We start from the raw sequence: 24,719 nt of genomic DNA, 5'->3' as shown, positions 1-24,719 counted from the left end.
CTTTTATTGTAGTTTATTTTGCATTTGCCTGCTAACTAATAATATTTAGCATTTTTTTTCATGTGCTCACGCATACAAATATCTTCTTTGGCAAAGTGTATGCTCAAATCTGATGTCCATTTTATTAATTAAGATGTTTGTTTTTTAGTATTGAATTTTGAGAGTTCTTTGTATATTCTGGATACACGTCTTTTTTTGTGATGTTTGAAAGTAGAATTTTTATTTTATAATTGAAAAAGAAGCTTAACAATTTTCAGTTGCTTTTACAATGCTTTTAGTTTTGTGTTTTCTTTCTTTTTTTTATTAAATATAATTTATTGTCAATTTGGCTTCCATACAACATCCGTGCTCATCCCAACAGGTGCCCTCCTCAATGCCCATCACCCACTTTCCCCTCTCCTCCACCCCCCATCAACACTCAGTTTGTTCTCAGTATTTAAGAGTCTCTTATGGTTTGCCTCGCTCCCTCTCTAACGTTTTCCCCCCATTCCTCTCCTCCATGGTTTTCTGTTAAGTTTCTCATGATCCACATATGAGTGAAAACATATGGTATCTGTCTTTCTGTGCCTGACTTATTTCACTTAGCATAATACCCTCCAGTTCCATCCACTTTGCTACAAATGGCCAGATTTCATTATTTTCCATTGCCAAGTAGTATTCCATTGTATATATAAACCACATCTTCTTTATCCATTTGTCAGTTGGATACACATCTTTTATAAGATGTACTTATATCTTTTATAAGATATGTACTTATATCCCTGTCTATGACTTGTCATTACATTCTCTTAACATCATCTCTAAAAGAATGTAAACTTTACATTTTCATGAAGTTCAGTTTATCTTTTTTTCTTTCATGGATTATGTTTTGGAGCTTATATTAAGGACCATCTTTATAACCCAAGGGACACAAAGATTTTATTTAATGTTTTATTCTAGAAATTGTATTTTATGATTTCATGTTAGGGCTATGATCTGTTTTCAAGTAATTATTGTATATGGTATAAGGTATAAATCAAAATTAATTTTTTGAATGTGCATATGCAATTGTTTCAATGTAATTTGTTGAAAAGGCTGTTCTTTCTCTACTGAATTTTCTTGCACCATTGTAAAATATTATTAGTTCATATATGTGTGGATACATTTCTGTATGATACTCTGTCACATTTATTTGTCTGTCTTGATGCCAATACTATAACACTTTAATTACAGTAGACTTTATAATAATTTTCAAATTAGGAAGTGTGAGCCTTCCAACTTTCTTCTTTTTCAAAGTTGTTTTGGCTATTCTAGGTTGTTTGCATTTCTATATAAATATTTAGAGTCAGATTGTTAATTTCGGCAAGTAATGCCTACTGGAATTTTGATAGGGAGTGCGTTGAACTTTTAGATCCATTTAGGGAGATTAACATTATAACAAGATTAAAACGCTGCCCTATGACCAATGTATGTAATTCAATTTATTTAGATCTTCTTTAATTTCTGTCATTGATGTTCTATAGTTTTTCACCTTATGTATCCTGCACACTTTTTCTTTGAGATATTGCTAAGTATTTATTATTTATTGGTGATATTGTAAGAGGTACTTAAAAAATTCAATTTCCTTATGTTTGTGGCTAGTATGTAGAAATGCAATTGATTTCTGTGTATTGATATTGTATCCTGCCCCATTGATAAACTCATTTGTTAGTGCTGTAGCCTTTTGTATAGTACATAAAAATTTCTACATGCATGGTCATGTTGACTGCAAATAAAGACAGGTTTACTTATTTTTTTTTTTTAATTATTTTTTAAAAATTTACATCCAAATTAGTTAGCATATAGTGAAACAATGATTTCAGGAGTAGATTCCTTAATGCCCCTTACCCTTTTAGCCCGTCTTCCCTTCCACAACCCCTCCAGCAACCCTCAGTTTGTTCTCCATATTTATGAGTCTCTTTTGTTTTGTCCCCCTCCCTGTTTTTATATTATTTTTGTTTCCCTTCCCTTATGTTAATCTGTTTTGTCTTTTAAAGTCCTCATATGAGTGAAGTCATATGATTTTTGTCTTTCTCTAATTTCGCTTGGCATAATACCATCCAGATCCATCCATGTAGTTGCAAATGACAAGATTTCATTCTTTTTGATTGGCAAGTAATACTCCATTGTATATATATACCACGTCTTCTTTATCCATTCATCCATTGATGGACATTTGGGCTCTTTCCATACTTTGGCTATTGTTGATAGTGCTGCTATAAACATTCAGTTGCATGTGTCCCTTTGAAACAACACCCCTGTATCCCTTGGATAAATGCCTAGTAGTGCAATTGCTGGGTCGTAGGGTAGTTCTATTTTTAGTTTTTTGAGGAACCTCCATACTGTTTTCCAGAGTGGCTACACCAGCTTGCACTGCCACCAACAATGCAAAAGAGATCCTCTTTCTCCACATCCTTGCCAACATCTGTTGTTGCCTGAGTTGTTAATGTTAGCCATTCTGACAGGTGTCAGGTGGTATCTCATTGTGGTTTTGATTTGTATTTCCCCGATGATGAGTGATGTAGAGCATTTTTTCATGTGTCGGTTGGCCATCTCGATGTCTTCCTTGGAGAAATGTCTCTTCATGTCTTTTGCCCATTTCTTCACTGGACTATTTGTTTTTTGGGTGTTGAGTTTGATAAGTTCTTTATGGATTTTGGATACTAACCCTTTATCTGATATGTCATTTGCAAATATCTTCTCCCATTCTGTCAGTTGCCTTTTAGTTTAGCTGATTGTTTCCTTCGCTGTGCAGAAGGTTTTTATTTTGATGAGGTCCCAGGAGTTCATTTTTGCTTTTCTTTCCCTTGCCTCCAGAGACGTGTTGAATAAGAAGTTGCTGCGGCAAGATCAAAGAAGTTTTTGCCTGCTTTCTCCTGGAGGATTTTCATGGCTTCCAGTCTTACATTTAGGTCATTCATCCATTTTGAGTTTATTTTTGTGTATGGTGTAAGAAAGTGGTCCAGGTTCATGCTTCTGCATGTCGCTGTCCAGTTTTCCCAGCACCACTTGCTGAAGACACTTTATTCCTTTGGATATTCTTTCCTGCTTTGTCAAAGATTAGTTGGCCATACGTTTGTGGGTCATTTCTGGGTTCTCTATTCTGTTCCATTGATCTGAGTATCTGTTCTTGTGCCAGCACCATACTGTCTTGACGATTGCAGCTTTGTAGTATAGCTTGAAGTCTGGGATTGTGATGCCTCCTGCTTTGGTTTTCTTTTTCAGGATTGTTGTAGCTATTCGGGGTCTTTTCTGGTTCCATACAAATTTTATGATTATTTGTTCTAGCTCTGTGAATAATGCTGGTGTTATTTTGATAGAGATTGCATTGAATATGTAGATTACTTTGGGTAGTATTGACATTTAAACAATATTTGTTCTTCCTCTCCAGGAGCATGGAATCTTTTTCCATTTTTTTGAAAGAAGGGTTTACTTCTTTGCTTAACTTCCTAATTGCCCTGACTAGAACCTCCAATGAAATTTTGAGTAGTAAGAGTGGACATCCATGTATTTATTGATTTTGACATTACAGTGAAAACATTTCATCATTTACAATTAAGTATAACATTAACTTTAAACTTTGCATACATATCCTTCATCAGGATAAAGAAGTTCCCTTGTAGCCCTAGTTTTCTGAGAATTTATAATAGAAATGGATGTTGAATTTTGCAAACATTTTTTACTGCATCTATTAAAGTGACCATATGGACTTTCTTGTATAATTTCATACAATGGTGTATTACATTAAATGATTTTTGAATATTATATCAACCTAAGATAAACCCAATTTGGTCATAATGTATCATCCTTTTTATATATTGTTGAATTTAGTTTACTAAAATTCTGTTTAAAATTTTTGCATCTATGTTCCTGAGGGATACTGGTAGAAAGTTTTCTTATGTGTCTATCTGGTTTGTATATCAAGGTAATGTTGGCTACATAGAAGGATTTTGAAAGTATTTCCTACTTTTCAAATTTCTGGATAGGTTTTTTAAAAGTTATTACTATTTCTTCCTTAAACATTTGATAGAACTCATTAATGAAACCATCTGGGCCTAGTGTTTTCTGTGTGGGAAGGTTTTTAGCTATACATTCTATTTTTAAAAATAGATGATACTATTTACATTATCTATTTTTTCTTGAGTCATCTTTGGTTGTTTCCGTCTTTTGAGGAATTTGTCTACTTAATAAAAATTTTGAAATTTTCTGGCATAAAGTTCATAAAATTCCTTTACTATCTTTTTAATACTTCTGATATATTTATTGATGTTACTTTTCTTTTCCTTCCTTTTTTTTGATGTTACCTTTCTAATTCCTGGTAATGAAAGTTTCTGTCTTTATTCCATCGCCCACCCCAATTAATTTGGCTGTAAGTTTTTTAATTTTGTTGAACTTAAAAAACAAAATTTTAGCTTTCCCTGTTTTTTTTCTGTTTTCTCCTTCATTATTTTCTGCTGTTCTTTATTATTTCCTTTCTTCTTTTTACTCTAAGTTGCTCTTATCTTTCTTGTTTCTTTTATAGTAGAAGCTGAATTAATTGATTTGAGACTTTTCTTCTTTTCTAATATATGCACTTAGTCCTATAAATTTTTGCCTAAGTACTGTTTTAGTGTCATCCCAAAAGTTTTGATGTGTTTTTATGTTCATTCATTTTATTCATTAATTATTATGAGAGTCAGAACTCTAATCTTACACATTCTTAAACAGGGTTTTATCCTGAGGAAAAATGCTAGAATCAGGTGTTTCTTTTACTGCTTGTTCTTCTTTCCAGAGTTAGGTTAGGCTCTATTCTGCTTCTCTTTTAGGTTAATTTCTCCTACTGGAAGCCCTTTACTTTATTTAAAATATAGTTTTGAGATTTCTTTGTAAATATCACTAATTGAATATGTCTTCATCTTTTCTCCCCTCCTGAGATCTAACAAAAATGATAGTGAAGAAAAATTTTAAGTTATAAAGCCATAGCACAAAAAGAGAGACGATGAAAGCAGATAAAATATATAGTTTTGTAAGATGGAAAGTGGATTGGCAAATGGTAAGTGACTTAGGTTTTTATTTACTCGGAGTGCCTGCAAAGTGGGAGTATTGGGGGGGCGACACCACATGAAACAAGCCAATTTCTACTCTGAAACCTTAGAAAATCCAAGAATTGGAGGCATCAGGTAACTTTGAAGCCAGGAGGATAATAAAGCTAAGAAGTAGTTAAAATATATATAAGGAATTCTTAGACTCCAGATCTCCTTCCTGAACCAGCACTTAGGGGTGAGTGTCATACTACAACTTCTTATAGAAAATGAGAATGTTACTATCCAGTAAAATTGAACATATGAAGCTTTGTCATGGAAAGTACAAGGCATAGCAGAGGACAGGAATGAGGTACCTTACTAAAAAAGAGAGATCATATGGAACCCTATATAATACATTCTAAGACCCCTCACTCCCCTCTTAGTCCCCAAATACTGAAGTCCAGTGAACATAACTCACCACTAAAAAAGTAGGTGGTTAGACTATTCCTTTGAGAAATCTGACTAGCCCTCAAAAAGCTTCCAAATACAGGAAAACCTTGGTTTGCAAGCGTAATTTGTTACAGAAACATGTTTGTAATCCAAAGCACTTGTATATCAAAGTGAAGTTCCCCATAAGAAATAATGGAAACTCTTTTCTCCTCCAAATAAGGGAAACTCAGATGATTCACTCCACAGCCCAAAAATATTCATATAGATATGATTACGATACTGTAATATAATACAAAATAATAAAGAAAATACAAAATATAAAGGAAAATAAACAAATTAACCTGCACTTACCTTTGAAAACCTTTGTGGCTGATATGAGGGAGACCAGAGAGAGGAGGGTTATTGTGTAGGATGACTTTCACTCTCACTAATGGAATCACTGCTATCTAATGGCTCAATGGAATATTTTTCTGCATCGGGACCATTGTATATGCTCACAAGGATGTTGAGTACAGTGTTAATAAACTCTTGCCATATACTGTATTTAATGTAACTGGCAATAAGGCAGCAGGGGAAAAGTCTATGTCTGCAGGCAGCCTGACCTAGAATGAAGCAAATAAAATTCCTAAGCTTACTCTTGAATGAAAAAGCAAAGGACTGTTCATAGGTGCTTTGAAATGACTAAAAATACACTAGTGCCAGTTGTGGGCACCTTCCAGCGTTCTGAAAAAAACTGATTTCTGACAAACACCGCAGCCTGAGACTGAGGATCTGAGCATGGGAGATGATCACCCACATTCCCGAGAGAGAGAGAGAGAGAGAGAGAGATTGGGAAAAACCATTGGCTCAGTTGTGATCATGTGAGGTTCGGTGTCACGTGCTACTTGTATTGCAAGACATTGCTCATTTATCAAATTAAAATTTATTAGAAATGTTTGCTCGTCTTGTGGAACACTTGCGGAATAAGTTACTCGCAATCCAAGGTTTTACTTATTAACATTTTAGAATAAGCATATGAAATTATTAGGTTCCCACTCAATCACTCAGCAAGTCACGAAGTCTACCCTCACATGAGTTTTTAAATAACTTTTTCATGCCTGTTTTATTCTTTTTTTTTTAATTAATGCTTCTTATTTATATTTGAGAGAGAGAGAGAGAGAGAGAGAGCACAAGCAGGGGAGGGCCAGAGAGACAGAGACAGAATCTGAAGCATGCTCCAGGCTCCAAGCAGTCAGCACAGAGCCTGACGCGGGGCTCAAACTCACAAGCAGTGAGATCATGACCTGATCTTAAGTCGGATGCTTAATTGACTGAGCCACCCAGGTGCCCCAATGCCTATTTTCTTAAATATGACTGAAGAAATGCGAGATTTATGAAAAAAGCTTCCATCTTAACGGTTCAAAGAATAAAATAAACAGCAGAAGAAAAAGAAATTAAGGAGGGGGCAGAGATAATTTCAGGAAACAGTAAAAAAAGAAAAAGGAAATTTTTCTATCTTGTGAATGGGTTATCTCATATAGAAAGAAGTAAAGGGATTTCTTAGGGTGATGGTGAATAGAACTCCCAAGATCACAGCTATTCAGTAGCCATTAAGAGAATCAATTTTGATTAGAGTAAGAGAATGGAAGTATTCAAGAGTAATGTCTCCAAGGAAAAAAATGTAACCTAATGACCACATTGAGTGGAGCTGTAGAGTTTTGTCAGATACTTAGGGACAAGTCAGTGATAGCTACAAAGAAAACTAAATAAAGTTGAAGCAGTTATTAGTTCTAGAAAAAATATGTAGCTGTACAAGAAAGGAAATGATATTGTGCCACATTGATTCAGCCTAAAAATATTTATATAGTCATAATAATTTAAGGACTGAATGCTGATTTAACAAATAAATGATGATATATCCATAATGGAAAGCTGAAGTATTAGAAGTGTGTATGTTACTGAATTAGCACTAAATATTCTGAAGTCATAAGTCAGTATTTAATATTTAAAAATTAAAAAAAACTCAAGAAATAACAAAGATAAAACCATTGTAAATGTTGAGTGTAGTTGCCTCTAGGGGGTAGGAAGTGCTTTGGGCTTCCATTTTACATTATGAGACTTGTACTTTTGGCTCTTAAAACTATGTATGTGTATTTCTTAAATAAAAAAATTAAAAAAATAACTAGTAACCAGAAAAAAGGTTTTCCTGGGTATGTACTGAGAACAAATATCACTGTGCCCTCCAGCATTGCATGCAGGGCAGGGGTGGGAATTCTAGAAAATTAACTTTTTCAAATGTACTTCATTAATTAATTACCCTGATAACAGCTCCAGATTCTTTACTGCTCTTTGTATTTTGTTGATTCTGAGCTTTGAGTATATCTGAAGCTTTCCTGGAAAGAACTGTTCCCAATTCTGCAATAGACTATACTTAACTTTAGGCTACATCTTTACTGGTCTTAGAGTTTACTATTGGAGAGTGGAGGAAAGAGCAGAGAATAACAAATAGGAAATTGAAATAATCAGAGATAAAGTGAAATTATTTATTCATCATGCATCTGGCACAGTGCCAGGTAATGAGATTGAAAAGCTGGATAAGACATATTCTCTATCTTCAATGAGCCTTCATTTTGAGAGGAAGATAGATTTATACATAATTTAAAGCCATGTATATGTTTCTCAGTTAATAAGATTCCAGAAAGTCTACAGAATTTGTAGTTTGCTGATTGCATTGATAGTTTCTTTCCTTCCATGGTGCTATGGATAATTCTTGTATTTTCAATAAATTCAGTCGGATTTTTAGGGAGAACCAGCAGTAGATGTTATGCCCAGAATTCATGATCCCCAAATACCATCAGGGAGCCGAGTCCGATGTAAAAGCAAAAGAGCCTTTATTCGAGCTAGCTTGAGCTCAATCCCCTACCTGCACCGATGCAGCGGTGAGATACCGGGGAGAGAGAGCGAGTTTCAAAAGGACAAAGGTTTTATTGGGGCCTAGGGGCAGTTGGTGAGGTAATGGCTATGGCCTCAGCCGATTGGCTGGGGAAGGGTCCTGGGGAAGGGTCCGAGTCCTGTTAGGCAGGTGAGGGGGGGGTTACTCAAGGGGAGGAGGTGTGGTCAAGGTGAAGGACACAGAACAAGATGGAGTCGGCCGGCGTAGGCCCGCCCTTTCATTCCCCCCTTGTCATGTAGCTTAGGGACCCAATCATGGGACCAGCTGCATTTATGGTGACAAGAGGAACAGAGTTTGGAGGTTTACGCAAAGTTCTGGGAACCAAGTGTCCCTGGGGTGGCTCTGGGACGTCTGATTAAGTATTGTCCCCGAGCTGGTGTCTATGATCTACCAGGTGATGTTTTGGGGGGCGTGGGGACTCCCGGCAGCATGAGCAATGACAAGCAGAGTTAACAGAGTTACCAATATTAGGTAGGTCTAATGCGCTGTAGCTTGAGTTTGAGCGGGTTGTGTTGGTCCCGACTGATGGCCCATCGCGTGACAACGTCCTTCCGGATCGAGGAGGGGTCCGCTGGCTGAGCGTGGGTGTGATGGACCCAGGTCGCGACGCCAGATTTAATTAAAAATTTAATTAAAAATTAAAAAAAACTCAAGAAATAACAAAGATAAAACCATTGTAAATGTTGAGTGTAGTGCTCCCTACACCACGATGTAGGGTCCCTTCCAACGCGGCTCGAGAGTCTCTCGGTGGTGCCTCTTGACGTAGACCCAGTCTCCCGGCCTGTACTGATGAGGTGTCGGGATTGGGCCAGCCTCGTAGATGGCACGGAGGTGCGGCCAAATGTCCTCGTGTGCCCTCTGGAGCCCGCTCAAGGAAAGAAAAAGTTCTTGATCTTTAAACTCAGCAATAAGTTCATCTCGAAGGCTGGGAATAACAGGGGGTGGCCTGCCAAACATGATCTCGTAGGGAGTAAAACCCAGAGTGTAAGGAGTGTTTCTAACCCGGTAAAGGGCGTACGGTAGGAGAGTCACCCAGTCCCCGCCAGTCTCCATGGTTAATTTGGTAAGGGTCTCTTTTAGGGTTTTATTCATTCTTTCTACCTGTCCTGAGCTCTGGGGCCTATAAGCACAATGTAATTTCCAGTTTGCCCCCACCACCTTGGCTACTGCCTGTGTTACCTGCGAGATAAAAGCTGGTCCATTGTCTGATCCTACCATGGCAGGAAAACCATACCTGGGTAAGATGTCTTCTAGTAGCTTCTTAGCCACCGTCTGAGCCGTTTCATGCTTGGTTGGGTATGCCTCCACCCAGCCAGAGAAGGTGTCTGTAAATACCAGGTCCTCGTGTAGTGCCTCGTCGAAGATGGTGGGTGAATTTTTGAATCCCTGAGGTAGCCGTGTCCAGGTGAGTTGTCCACTGTAGCCCTCCTCCGGATCATGCCACTCAAAGGCGAACAAGGGTTGGCTCTGGGGTGCCAACGGCAGACTGAAGAAGGCGTCCTTTAAATCTAGTACAGTATACCAGACCCTGGAGGGCACCAAGGAGCTCAAGAGAGTATATGGGTTGGGAACAGTTGGGTGTATGTCTGCGACCCTCTTATTTACTTCCCGGAGGTCTTGTACCGGTCGGTAGTCATTTGTGTGAGGCTTTTTGACCGGCAGTAAGGGAGTGTTCCAGGCAGACTGGCAAGGAACTAGTACCCCTAGGCTTCGTAGTCTCCGGATGTGTGGCTGGATCCCCTTCCGGGCCTCCTGAGACATGGGGTATTGTTTGATCCTTACCGGACTCTCTCCTGGCTTGAGCTCTCCAGGACTGGGGTCCTATGAGCGGCTAGTCCCATCCCCGCTGTCTCTGCCCAAACCGAGGGGAATTCTTGTAGCCATCTGTCTATATTATCCTCTCTCGGGAGCGCCTCCTGGTGGAGGAGGTATTCATCCTCCAGTTTCATGGTCAGGACCTGGATGGGTGGCCCTTGCCATCGGTGACCTGAGGCCCCCCCTTGTCTGAAAGTTATCTGAGCTCCAATCTTGGTCAGTAAGTCCCATCCTAACAGCGGGTAGGGGCATTCTGGTATTACCATAAAGGAGTGGGATACCCAGCCCGTTCCCAAATCTACTGTTCTTCGCGTAGTCCATGAATACTGGCTCATACCAGTTGCCCCTTGTACCCAGGACTTCTTGCTGGCTAGTTTTCCTTGTGGGGTGCGGAGGACCGAATGTTGTGCTCCAGTGTCGACAAGGAAGTCAATAGGGGTCCCCTCCACTTTAAGAGTTACCCTGGGTTCTGGGAGAGGGTCCGAACCCTGACTCCCCTAATCACTTAGTTCATCTAGCTCTAGGACTTTTACTCGATCAGTCTTGCTTCCCTTCCTGCCGGCCCTTTTTGGACAATCTCGGGCCCAATGCCCTATCTCCTTGCAGTATGCACACTGATCCTTCTGCAGCCTCTGCTTCCCCCCCTTGGTGGTTCCTTTACCTTTTCTTGCGTCGTCTGCCAGCTGCCGGAGACGGCGGTCTCGTTCCTCAGGGAAGTCAGCAGTGGTAGCTAGTAGTATTCTGGCCAGGTCTTGAGTCTGCTTACTGCTGGCAGCCGCTATGGCGCGAGCCTGCTTGTCCTCAGGAGGCTCCTGGTTATTATATACATTTTTGGCTACCACCAGTAAGTCCTGCAGACTTTTTTCTCATAGTCTATCTATTTTCTGTAATTTTCTCCTAATGTCTTTGGCCGATTGGTTTACAAAGGCCATGATAACAGCTGCCTTGCTTTCCAGAGCCTCTGGATCCATGGGGGTATAGGTACGGAATGCCTCCATGATCCGTTCTAAAAAGGCAACCGGAGATTCATCTTTTCCCTGTTGTATATTTCCTACCTTGGCCAAATTGGTTGGCTTTCTAGCAGCCATTCGGAGACCCCCCATTAGAGTCTGGCGGTAGACCCGGAGCCTCTCCTTACCTTCTGCCGTGTTGAAATCCCACTGGGGCCGAGTTAAGGGGAAGGAGGCATCTATCTGAGCCTGGTTGGTGGTGGGATTCCCGTCTGCGCCCGGAACTAGTTTTCGGGCCCCATTGAGGATTCTTTCTCTTTCTTCAGTGGTGAACAGGACCTGCAAAAGCTGCTGGCAATCGTCCCACGTGGGCTGATGGGTAAAAAGAACAGAGTCTAATAAATCAATAAGCCCTGATGGTTTCTCGGAAAACTTAGGATTCTGAGCTTTCCAATTGTAGAGGTCACTAGTGGCGAAAGGCCAATAGTGATGGGGCTGATTCCCCCCCGTGTCTGGGGGTCCGGTGGCTCGCAGGGGCAGAATAGTGGAGTCGGCTGTGGAGGCGGATTGCTCCCTCTGAGCCCTTTGTCTGGTAAAGGGCGGGCTTCCCCCTGGAGAGTTTCCGCCTCCCGCTCTCGGAACAGCGTCTGCCTCCCCCGGAGGGGGAGGATGATGTTCTTCCGGCATCCTAGAGGGGTTATATGGGGGAGGAAAAATTAATTCTTCTTCAGTACCCCCCTGTAGGACAGGGTAGAGGGGTGCTGAAGGCTGGGTAAGACTTTTCCTCTTCTCTGTCTCCTGCAAAGCAAGAATGGGTTTTGGCTCCGGAGGGAGCGGGACTAGGAAGGGCTTAAGCCAAGAGGGTGGGTCTTCTACAAGGTCCTGCCAAGTGATAATGTAAGGGAGCTGATCAAGATGGCCCGTCTTAGGCCGAGAGATGATACTCCTGACTCAGTGGATGGTAGGGAGGTCGAAGGTCCCCTCTGGCGGCCATCCGACATTGAAAGTTGGCCACTCGCTAGAACAAAAAAACTGCAACCGACCCTTTCGGACTTCCACACTGAGGTTGTTAGCTCTTCCCCTCACATCCTTAAAGTGATCAATCATAATACTTAGAGGAGTAGTCTGAGTCTGTCCCATAACGTCCGTCCAGTAAGTCCACAGAACAAAACAGAGAAACACAAAAACAGACAAACAGAGGGCCCCTAGAAAGTCTTCCAACTCCATGGAAGCAAAACTGAGAGCTAGCTTAGACATTTGAGGGGATTCCATTTCCCTCCAAAACCGATGAGGGGATTCCACATCCCTCCAAAGACGACGGCCTCACGCCAACCAGCGGGAGCAACCTGCCTCGTCTCAGACCTTTGAGGGGATTCCACGCCCCTCCAGAAGGGAGAATCGGAACGTCTTCCAAAACTCCCGGCCCGTGGCCCTCCAGTGCGTCCACTTAGACCGCGTCAGGCACTACCAGAATTCCAGAAATGAGCTCACACAAAAAAGACAGACCAAACAGACAGACACTAACCATGGCCAGTCAGGCTCTCCAGGTCGGGGGTCCCTTGGGGGTCTTGGGGATCCCGGATGAGCCCCCAAATGTTATGCCCAGAATTCGTGATCCCCAAATACCGCCAGGGAGCCGAGTCTGATGTAAAAGCAAAAGAGCCTTTATTCGAGCTAGCTTGAGCTCAATCCCCTACCTGCACCGACGCAGTGGTGAGATACCGGGGAGAGAGAGCGAGTTTCAAAAGGACAAAGGTTTTATTGGGGCCTAGGGGCAGTTGGTGAGGTAATGGCTATGGCCTCAGCCGATTGGCTGGGGAAGGGTCCTGGGGAAAGGTCTGAGTCCTGTTAGGCAGGTGAGGGGGGGGGGTTTGCTCAAGGGGAGGAGGTGTGGTCAAGGTGAAGGACACAGAACAAGATGGAGTCGGCGGGCATAGGCCCGCCCTTTCAGTAGACATATGCTCAAGACTCTATTTGGATCAAAATATCTATATATTTTCTCTGATCTTTGAAAATTTCATCATCTATTTCTGATGTGTTAAATTTAAGATTAAACATACTTTATGATATTTTAATAAAATAGATATTGGCAATTAGTTCGTTTCAATTTTGATAATTTTTAAAACATTATATAGTGGGTAAAATAGGTGAAGGGGATTAAAAGTACACTTATCTTGATGAGGACTGAGTAATATATGGAACTGTTGAATCACTATATTGGACACCTGAAAGTAATTAACACTGTGTGTTGACTACACTGGAATTAAAATTAAATCATATCATAATTTCTCTTTAAGTCATTTTATTACTTTGTCTCCTTCATTTCCGTATTGTTTTTCTTCTTAACACTGTAAATCTTAGGCCTTCTGTGATGATCCTAAGGAAAAGTTACCTGAAAAAGCTTTTATTATTTTTCTTTTTTTTTCTGCAATTTTACTATAAAACTCACTCTATTACACACTGTTTTTTAAGTATGATTACAGTTGGGGAATTCATTTTGCCATCTTACTAAATTATGTTGACCTAGATTCACTATTCATATTTGAATTTCACAGCAGGCTTTTCTTCAAATTTCTTGTTAAGCTTTTCTTTTTATTTTCACAACAGAATTTTAAGACCTAAGGTTAGAAATCTAAACAGTGTGTTTTCTTAAGATGTGAATTCTAAGGAGACTTCCTGTGGCACATCTCTTTAAGAGTGTTTACTAACAGAAAGTGGATGAAACATAGAGGAGGAGAAATAACAAATAGGAAATTGAGGCAATTAGAGATAAAATGAAGTTATTCATCATGCATCTAGCACAGTGCTAGGTAATGAGATTGAAAAGTTAAACAAGGCATATTCTCTGCCCTCAATGAGCCCTCATTTTGAGAAGAAGATGGATTTATATGTCATTTAGAATGTTTTGGAAATGTGCAAAAAGGAGGATGATAAAGAATGGCAAGATTTTAATGATGCCCTCAGAAAGTTGCATGGAGTATTTTAGACTCAAAGGCAAAAGAGAAACCTACGCTTAACCAGTAAATGGATTTCCAGGGGTTTCTTAGTAAAATTTGAGAACCATCTTAGGTCTTAACCACTATGGAACTGTATGGTGGCAGCCTCTTGATAGTAGTAGAATATGTAATCCCAAAGTTAGTTATGTAATTGCAAAGTTCAAGAACACCTTGGGTACCCCATTATGATGTTAACTTAAGACCAGGGTAATAAAAGATGCTATGGTGTTGTAAAGGTGCCACTTTATAAAAAAACCAAAATTACTAGGTCATCTGAATGGCTGATTGCATGTTTTAGTCTTGGATGTGGATAAACCATTTTAATTAAAATTTAACTCCTAAACTCATTAGAAAGTCTATTATTTTGCTTTTTTTTTTACTGAGTTATTAAAACCATATAAACTATCAAACTGCAGAAGACATGTAGGTAAAAATTGAGTTATAGTCTTTTTTTAACTTTATTTATTATTTTTTTGAGAGAGAGAGATAGTGAGAGTGCACATGTGAACAGGGGAGGAGCAGAGAGAGGGAGAGAGATTCCCAAGCAGGCTCAGTGCTATCAGTGTGGAGCCCAATGTGGAGCTTGATCTCACAACTGCAAAATCATGACCTGAGCCAAAATCAAGAGTCAGAAGCTTAACCTACTGAGCCACCCAGGCACCCCGAGTTATAGTCTTAACTAAAACTATAGGTTCTAGACAAGGAAGTTTTGTTGCCATCTCCCTCCACTCCATCTGCTTATTCCATTTAGAGTGGAACGAATTTGAAGCAAAATCGTAATTTAAGTTTGAAGCATTCATTTCCTGTTCTCATCCTTCGTCTTCCCCCACCCTCTTTTTACTCCATTCCATTAAGATATCATCTCATCTGCTCTACTTTAGCCTAAAGGGGCATCTACATCTCATCTATATCTGACCAAAAACCAAATGTAGCTTCTAGCTAAAAGCTTATATTATATAACTCTTATATAAATCTACTCTTAGCAGTAGATTTCAAAGCAGGACATAAGTTGAGATCAACATTGAAGTTTAATATTCCATGTAGTTTCAAAAGCCTATATCATAGAATAAAAATTACCAAGTATTGCTGTATAAGTCATTTTGCGGGGGGGGGGGGATTGGCAGAGGGAATAGCTTTTAGACAATAAGTCAGCAAACTTCTAAAAATGTAAGTGATTTCGGTGGATTCATAATTTTCACTTTTATTGAGAATAATATATAAAATATAATTCGTCAAATAATTCTACACCATGACTCCTCTGTCACCAAAAGATACATCTTTATAATACACCTGGAATTTGAAATTCAAGATATTATGTTTATGTCCCTAATGAGCAGCATGGTAAAATTTCCTATTTTAAAATAAGCCTAATAAAATGTAATGTTGAACTGACACTTCAACAATTTGCTTATATTTCAGGCATGATAATATCAATTTCAGGATTATAATAATCAATTGACACTATTTTGGAAATAGGAGGACATTCAGATAATTCAAGTAAGGCCATTTCTTATCTCAGCAATGACAGTGACTTCCTTTACACTGGTTGGACAGTTTGTGATCTGGTACTACATTGGTTTTTGTGGTCAATTTAAAATGCATGGGTATATAAACTTCAGAAAAATACAAGAAGCATTGACACCAAAGGTTGGATGAATGAGCGGGGATCTTTACTTTTCACTTTAAATAATCAAAAAGTTTTGGGAAATGATTCAGTTGTAATCCCTCTCAGCAGCAGTCTGAGACCAATCCTGCCGACCCTAGGCCCCCCACCCCCAGTGACCTGCTGAAAATCTTCCTAGAGATCAAGAGGAAGCCACACCTATCCATGCACTTGGCAAAAGGCCCATCATCTGCAGACCCTTGTCTCAGTGCCAGCTCTATGGATCAAGGTCCTAAAAGGTGTCCTGTCCACCCATAGATTAAATAGAATCCACATCTGACAACCCCTAGTAATAGGTCTGCCAACCACAGACCCCACTGCAGTCCCAGAAGTAGCCATCTGATTCAGCTCAAACCCCACTAGACTGTGATTCCAAAGACAATACCATTAGCCTAGGGACCTGACAGATCTTTACTTGCCAAAACAATCTGTGAAGACTAGAAGAAGTGTTTGCTACTTAAAATGCATAAACACCAATGCAAGGCAATATGGATCACAAGGAATCAGATAAACATGACACCACCATAAGAAACTAATACAGCTCCAATAACTAACCCCAAAGAAAGGGATATCTCTGAATAACTGGACAAAGAATTCAAAATAATTTTCTTAAACTCAATGAAATGAGAGAAAACATGGATAGACAAGTAAACAAAATCAAGAATATAATGCATGAACAAAACGAGATGTGTAATAATGTAATAGAAACCATATAAAACCAAAACAAAAATCTTAGAGCTGAAGAATACAATGACAGAACTGAAAGGTCTGGTAGAGAGCTTTAAAAGCAGACTCAATCATGCAGAAGAAAAAAAATCAGAGAACTCAGATAGGTCATTTGAAATTAGCCATTTAGAGGAACAAAGAGCAAAAAGGAAAAGAGTGAAGAAAGCATACAGACCTATGGTACCCTGTAAAGAAAAGGTAGATATGTATTATGAAGTCCCCAAAGGAGAAGAGAGAGAGAAAGGGATAGAAAGTTTATTTGAATAAATAATGGCTGAAAACTTCTCAAATCTGAGGAGGGATATGGAACTGCAAATACATGAAGCTCAAAGTAATCCAAGCAAAATCAAACCAAAGATTACTCTGAGGCACATAATCAAATTATCAAAAGTCGAAGACAGAATATTGAAAGCAAAAGATACTCATATACAAGGGAACCGCCACAAGGCTATCATCAGATTTCTCAGCAGCCTTGCAGCCCAGGAATAAGTGGGATGATGTATTCAAAATGCTCAAAGAAAAAAACTGCCAACCAAGAATACTCTATTTGGCAAAGCTATCCTTCAGAAATGGAGAGATAAAGACATTCCCAAACAAAAGCTGGAGTTCTTCACCACTAGGTCTTCTTTACAAGAAATGCTGAAAGGAGTTCTTCAAATTGAAACGAAAGGTCACTAAATAACAACATGGAGACACATGAAAGTATAAAACTCACTGGTAAAAGGAACCATAAAGTCAGAGTATTCTAGTACTGTAGTACTAGATGGTGCATAATTCACTTTTACCTATCATGGATCATGTTGTACACCTTAAAAAATCACATTGTACACCTAAATATATAGAAGACTATTCGAGAAAACTAGTTTTCCTTTCACAAGCCAAAAAAAAGAAAAAGAAAGAAAGGAAAAGTATTGGAAATATTATGTGTGCTTTTTACATGCATCCCAAATCTTTAATAGATATCATAGTATTAATAGTTATATATACCTATTTAAAATAGCCACTCCAGGGGCCTGTGGGTGGCTCAGTTGGTTAAGCGTCCGACTCTTGTTTTGGCTCAGGTCATGATCTCACAGTTCATGAGTTCAAGGCCAACATCTGGCTCTGTGCTGACAGCACAAAACCTGTTTGGGATTCTCTGCCCCTCCACTACTCACGCTCTCTCTCTCTCTCTCTCTTTCTTTCAAAATAAATAAATAAACTTAAAAAAATAGCTACTCCAGATTTCATTTTTCTTATGTGCCTTATGGTAGCAGAGTTGTGTTAGTTTGTATAAAGTAGGAATTCAGAATGGAAAAAGTTTTAGATATACAACATTAGGCCATTAAGTGTATATATTTTTTCTGGAGACGTGTGTGTGTGTGTGTGTGTGTGTGTGTGAGAGAGAGAGAGAGAGAGAGAGAGAGAGAGAGAGAGAGAGAGAGAGATTATATTTTAGTTTTCTTCATAATATCTTATGGTAAGATTATATTGGTAAAATATTTAATGCTTTTAAAATTGCTCTCTGATTCTTTTTGTTCTAACTTCACATGGCCCCTTTTTAGCCAAGTGTGGATTAATGTCAGCATAAATACATTAAGGTGAAATATTTATTGATGTAAAAACATGATGTATGAAAACAGAAACATCTGTTTTAGATATTTATATCCATATATATATATATATATATATATATAGAAACATCTGTGTTAGATATTTATATTCATATAAATGATAGAACAAGGATTACATGTACACATCCATGCATCTATAGGTTACCATAAGAACATTTTGTCCCTACAAATGGGTGAATTGAGAAGAAAGTATTCATTTATTTGAGGAGGCATTTGAGACATTGCTCTAGGAAAAAAAAATGCTTGTGTACATTTCTGGCACATACTGACCCAAAAAAAGCACTGAAAGGAGGAAGAAAGCCAAGGGAAAGAAGGTTTGAATATTTAAAGGTATTCTTGATTTAAAAAAATGAGATTTCCTCGGACCAGATGTGATAACAGAGATTCTAAGACAGAAAATGACTCAAGAAAGATTTTAAAAAACATTTTGAAAAGCAGAGACATCTAAAGAAAACTGTGGCTGCACTAGGAAGTCTCTTATGAGTTCATATTTTTCTTCAGAAATGTGAAAATGCAGAAGAAAATACATACAATCAAGGACAAATACAAAATACTTTCTGGGAATATGGTTAGAAAGGTTAAGCACAAAATATGCTGAGACCCATAAAAAATGTTGAAGACAGACAAAAGGGCTTTGATAACTATGTTAAATGTAAGAATAAAACCAGAACAAGAGAAGCCCTTTGCTAGAGACATAATATTAACAGATGACAGAAAGAAAGAAAATGATTCAACTCTATTTTGTGCCCAACCTTTATTAGAAAAAGCAATACCTTCCTATTGGAACCCATTGTATAAAATGTGGTCAGGAGTGATATAAGGGCCAATAAATGGGACAGAATAGTGAGAAAGCAGTAATTTTCTTTCAGTGCTTTAAACTTGCAGGCCACATGTAATATATATAAGGGGAATGGAACCAATTCCAAATATAGTCATGGAATCTCTGTTGCTAATCTTTGAGAAATCACAAGAATAGGAGTTATCAGAAGAGTGAAAATGTACAAGTGTTTCTCTGATTCAAAAATGCTATTTTGATTCACTATTTTTTCCAGAAATTTGAGAATTATAAATCCTTTCAATTACAGACCAGAGGCATCTTGGCATTAATCACCTTCCAATAGTTATATTAATAAACAGATAAGTTTGTGGGCATTTAGCAAAAAATTAGTAAATTCAAAGGGTACCCTTGATTCAATAGAAATAAATATTGTTAAGCTAATTTAATTACCTTTATTAAAAGAGTTACTAGACTGGTAGAGTGATGATTAAGGGGAACCTAAAAGGATGACATATGTAGATTTCAGCAAGACATTAACAGAATTTCTTATTTTATCTATCATACAGATGTCTTCGTTTTGCAAGGCCATTACACATTTGAAATCATATTTTAATCAAATTCTCCCTTATCTCTCACTCATTAGATTTTGAACTCACATTTGGGGACTTTTTTATTAGTTCACTTGACAGTAAATATAAAAAAGAACCAAATGGAAATTTCACAAGTGAAAAATAAAAAAAAAACTAAAATAAACAATGAATTGATAGACTCAACAGTGGAATGGAGGGAGCAGAGGAAAGAATCAGGTTCGCACATTTGTGTACAACTTTTTGTTTTCATACCTGTTTTTAAATGATGGACCTGTTTTTAATGGACAAATGGAGTTTCTGAGTCATATGGTAATTCTATATTTGATTTAATGAGGAACTTCCAAACTGTTTTCCAATGTGGCTGAACCATTTTACATCCCCAACAACAATATTTGAGAGTTCCAATTTATTTTGCATCCTTGCCAATACCTGTTATTTTCCTTTATAAAAAATCACGATTATCCCGGTAAGTATGAAGTAGTACCTCATTGTGGTTTGGATTTGCATTTTGCTAATGACTAATAATGTTGAGCACCTTTTCATGTGCTTCTTGGCTATCTGTATATCTTTGGAGATGTATCTATTCAAAGTTTTTGCCTATTTTAAAATTCCGTTGTTTGTCTTTTTGTTGTTTTGTTTTAAGAGTTCTTTATATATTCAGAATACTAGAACCTTATAAGACACATGATTTGAAAATATCTTTTTCTCATTTTGTGGGTTGTGTTTTCACTCTCTTGATAATATCCTTTGATGCACAAACAATAATATATGTTACATTTGTGTATGTATTTACTTTTACTGAAAACCATTATATTTTCACATGGCTTTAAATTAAATTTCATATAGCTTGGATCTAGTGGCTTTTCCTTTCAATTTGAAGGGCTCCCCTTATCACCTTTTGTAGGGCAAGTCTAATGTTAATGAACCCCCTCAGCTTTTGTTTATGTGAGAATGTCTTAATTTTCCCCTCATCTTTGAAGGACAGTTTTGTCACACGTAGAATTTTCACTGGACAGGTTTTTCCTTCCAGCACTTTAAATATATTATCCTACTACATTGGGGTGCCTGAGTGTCTTAGTCGTTGAGCACCCAACTCTTGGTTTTGGCTCAGGTGATGACCTCACAATTTGTGGGTTTAAGCCCCATGTCAGGTTCTGTGCTGCCAGCACAGAGCCTGCTTGGGATTCTCTCTATCTCCCTCTCCCTCTCTTTCTGCCCCTCCCCTACTTGCTGTCTCTTTCTGAAAATAAATAAATAAACTTAAAAAAATATATCATCCTACTCTCTTATGGCCTGCAATGTTTCTGCTGAGAAATCCAGTGATAATCTTACTGAGGATTTCTTGTATGTGTTGAGTCACTTTTCTCTTAGTGCTTTTAGAATGTCTTATAGTTCAACAATTTGATTATAATGTGTCTCTATGTGAGTCTCTTTGAGTTTATATGACTTGGAATTCATTGAGTTTCTTGTATTTGTTTATCCATGTCTACTGAAATTTGGAAATTTTTTTTTTGCCATTATTTCTTCAAATAAACTGTCTACCCACTTTCCCCTCTTCTCTCTTCTCTTTTTGGGACTCCCATACTGGATATATTCGTTTGCTTGTTGGTGACCCATAAAGTCCCTTGGGCTGTTAGGGAGGTGGTTGTGACTACAAAAAGGTGAGGGAAATGATCTGTCTTGACTTTGTCAAAGTCAGCATAGTGCCTTTAATATAGTACTATAGTTTTGCAAGGTATTATTATTGGGGGCAACTGGGTATATGGTATGGATATCTCTGTATTATTTTTTATTAAGTTTATTTTAATTCCATTATAGTTAACATACAGTATATTAGTTTCAGGTGTACAATATAGTGATTCAATAATTCTGTACATTACTTAGTGTTCATTATGATAAATGTACTCTTTAATCTCCATCAACTATTTCACCTATCCCCCCCTCCCCAGCTCTCCTCTGGTAACCATCAGTTTGTTCTCTATAGTTAAGAGTCTGTTTTTTGTCTTGTCTCTTTTTTCCCTTTGTTCATTCATTTTGTTTCTTAAATTACACGCACGAATGAAATCATATGGTATTTGTCTTCCTCTGACTGACTTATTTTTCTTAGCATTATCTTCTCTAGATCAGTTCTTGTTTTTGTAAATGGCAAGATTTCACTTTTTATGGTTGAATGATATTCCAGTGTGTGTGTGTGTGTGTGGGGGTATATATATATATATATATATATATATATATATATCCATTCATTCATCCATGGACACAGGCTGCTTCCATAATTTGGCTATTGTAAATAATGCTGTAATAAATATAAGGGTGCATGTATCCCTTTGAATTAGTATTTTGTATTTTTGGGTAAATACCCAGTAGTACAATTATTGGATCATAGTGTAGTTCTACATTTAAGTTTTTGAGGAGCCTCCATACTGTTTTCCAGAGTGCCTGAACCAGTTGGCATTTTTTCTCCACATCCTTGCCAACACTTATTGTTTCTTGTGGTTTTGATTTTAGCCATTCTGACAGGTGTGAGGTGATATCTCATTGTAGTTTTAATTTGCATTTTTCTGATGATGAGTGATGTTGAACATCTTTTTTTGTGTCTTTTGGCCATCTGGATGTCTTTGGAGAAAAATGTCTGTTTATGTCTTCTGCTCATTTTTAAATTGGACTGTTTTTTTGGGGTGTTGAGTTGTATCAATTCTTTATATATTTTGAATACTAATCCTTTATCAGATATGTCATTTGCAAATTTCCTCTCCTATTCTGTAGGTTGCATTTTAGTTTTGTTGTACAGAAGCTGTTTATTTTCATGTAGTCCCAATAGCTTATTTTTGCTTTTATTTCCCTTGCCAGAGGAGACATTTAGAAAGAAGCTGCTATGTCCAATGTCAGAGAAATTACTGCTTGTGCTCTCTATATTATTTATTGCAACTGCATGTGAATCTAAAATTATCTCAAAGTAAAAGCTTTAAGTAAAAAACCAACTACCTAATAAAAAGAATGGGGTGGTTCTACTTCCATGACGGTGTGAAGAGTTTTGTGGTATGTCTTTCCAGTGAAATAAAGTTAAAAAAAAACATAGACAATACTCATCATTTAAAGTTCTCTGGAAGTTGTCCTAAGGTTATTCAGCAAATGAGGAAACATGTATTCAAGAAAATCTACTAAAACTAGGTACGAATAGCAAGAATCTGGGGCATTTGAGCTGTGATCCTCTCCTTCCCTACCTCAAAATAAAAATGATGAATGTTACATTCATGATGTGTGTGACCAAGAAGACAGTGTTCCCTGCCCCCTCTACCCCCAAATCTTGGCTTACTTTCTCTCACTGGAAGGAACAGGTTTATGTCATTTCTCATCCTCTCCAATTCTAAGTTGAAGAGGCCCAATTCTTGTGAGGCTGACCAAGAGGATAGGGGACCTCTTCCTCCACCAAGATCCTATCCATAATACAGAGTCTCACTCAAGCCCTGCAGGTTGAGAATGCTGAGCCTAACAACTCACATCCCAGCTAAATGGTAGAACGAAAGTCCTAAAATAGGAGAGGCAATGTGAAAAGTCCAGAGGCTACAACTCTATGTCTCCTATTGCAGTCATAAAAAAATACCAAACACTTAGTGGTTTAAAACAACAGAAATTTATTCTCTCACAGTACTGGAAGCCAGAATTCAGCAAGGCCACACTCCTTCTGAATGCTCTAGGGAAGAATCTTTTCCTGTCTCTTCCAGCTTCTGGTGCCTCCAGGTGTTCCTAGGTTTGGGGGTACATAACTCTAGTCCCTTCTGTAGTCTTCACATGGCCTTCTCGTTTGTGCCTCATTTGTGCCTTCTCATTTGTGTTGTGTCTCTTATAAGGACAATTGTCATTTGATTTGGGCCCACTCTGATAATGCAAGATGATCTCATCTTTAGGTCCTTAATTACATCTGCAAGGACTTTTTTGAGATAGGTTTACACTCACAGTTTCCATCTAGACAATTTTTTTGGAGGGGGGGTTGCAACTGAACCCATTACAATGTACCTTGTGGTCTCCAAAATGCATCTTTGGCTTATGTACAAAATACATTCAACCAATTCTAACATTCCGAAAGTCTTAATCCATTAAAGCATTAACTCCAACTCTAATCTCTCATGTAAAAATCATCAGCTCAAAAAGTTCCAAATCTCATTATCTAAATCATCTAATTTATCTAAATCAAGTATGGGGGAGACTCTGCCTGTGTATTCAAGGCTCTGTCCTTGGAGTCATTCTTCCTTTTTCTTGAAGGGTAGCACATTTGCAGGTGAGTAGCTTTACCAGTCCATTTCCTGTCTGTAGACACTCAGAAGTCTGAGATACTTGCTTCACTTTGCCTTGCCTTTTCCCTCTCAGTCCAAATTGGCAGTATTTCTGCTGATATAAGATTCTCAGAATCCCAGCTTGTCTTCCACTTATGTCAAGGGGGTCTGTGACATTAGACAAGAAAGTTCTCTTCAGGTCCCTCCTGGATAACACTATCTCTGTTCCTGCATTCTGCTGAGATGATTGGTTGGATCTCTGAGTTATGTACCCAGTCTCATCAGAAAAAAATTTTCCAGCCACATCCTAGGCTCTCTCCTTAGAAAAATCTTTCCCATCAGTGAGTTTCATAATTTTAGCATCTTTTACAACCTAGATAGGCCAGAAATTCCCAAATCATCTAGTGCTGGCTTCTTTTTGTTTAACAATCCTTCCTCAGTTTATTTCCTCTTTACTTTTGCTATAAGCAGCAAGGAGAAACCAGGATATATCTTCCAAATTTTCCTTGGAAATATCTTCAGCTAAACATTCAAGTTCATTGTTTCCAAATTATTCTTCCTACCCAACAGTAGAATACAATTCAGTCAAGTTTTCTGCTACTGCATAGCAAGGATTACCATTTCTCCATGTTTCTCATCTCCTTTTGGGCTCTCATTATAAAAACTTCTAAGACTTATATTTTTACAAGCATTCTGTTAATAATAATATATGTGTTTTCCAAAATGGTAGAAGCTTTTTCTATAGTGCTCTTTATTTCCTTATGAATTCTAATCAACATTATTTTCTTTTTTGTTCACATGTCTGATTCTTTTTTATATATAAATATGAAATTTATTGTCAAATTGGTTTCCATACAACACCCAGTGCTCATCCCAACAGGTGCCCTCCTCAATACCGAATAATCCACATT

The 24,719-nt window shown here is 38.1% G+C and overlaps 1 protein-coding gene across 1 annotated transcript; it reads right to left on the bottom strand.

Annotated features, from left to right (window-relative positions):
- Positions 1 to 7,887: 7,887 nt before the first annotated feature.
- Positions 7,888 to 12,482, bottom strand: LOC128773766 (uncharacterized). Its single transcript, XM_053891336.1, is given in 2 exon segments — positions 7,888 to 7,919; positions 10,217 to 12,482. Coding segments are annotated over 2 exon segments (1,671 nt in total). The 5' UTR covers positions 11,856 to 12,482.
- Between the last annotated feature and the right edge of the window lie 12,237 nt (positions 12,483 to 24,719).

This window comes from Panthera pardus, unplaced genomic scaffold (assembly GCF_024362965.1).
Source record: "Panthera pardus isolate Hobbes unplaced genomic scaffold, ASM2436296v1 HiC_scaffold_27, whole genome shotgun sequence".
NCBI classification, from domain to species: Eukaryota; Metazoa; Chordata; class Mammalia; order Carnivora; family Felidae; genus Panthera; species Panthera pardus.
The sequence above is the reverse complement of the archived record's forward strand: the minus strand, read 5'-3'. Positions and strand labels throughout refer to the sequence as shown.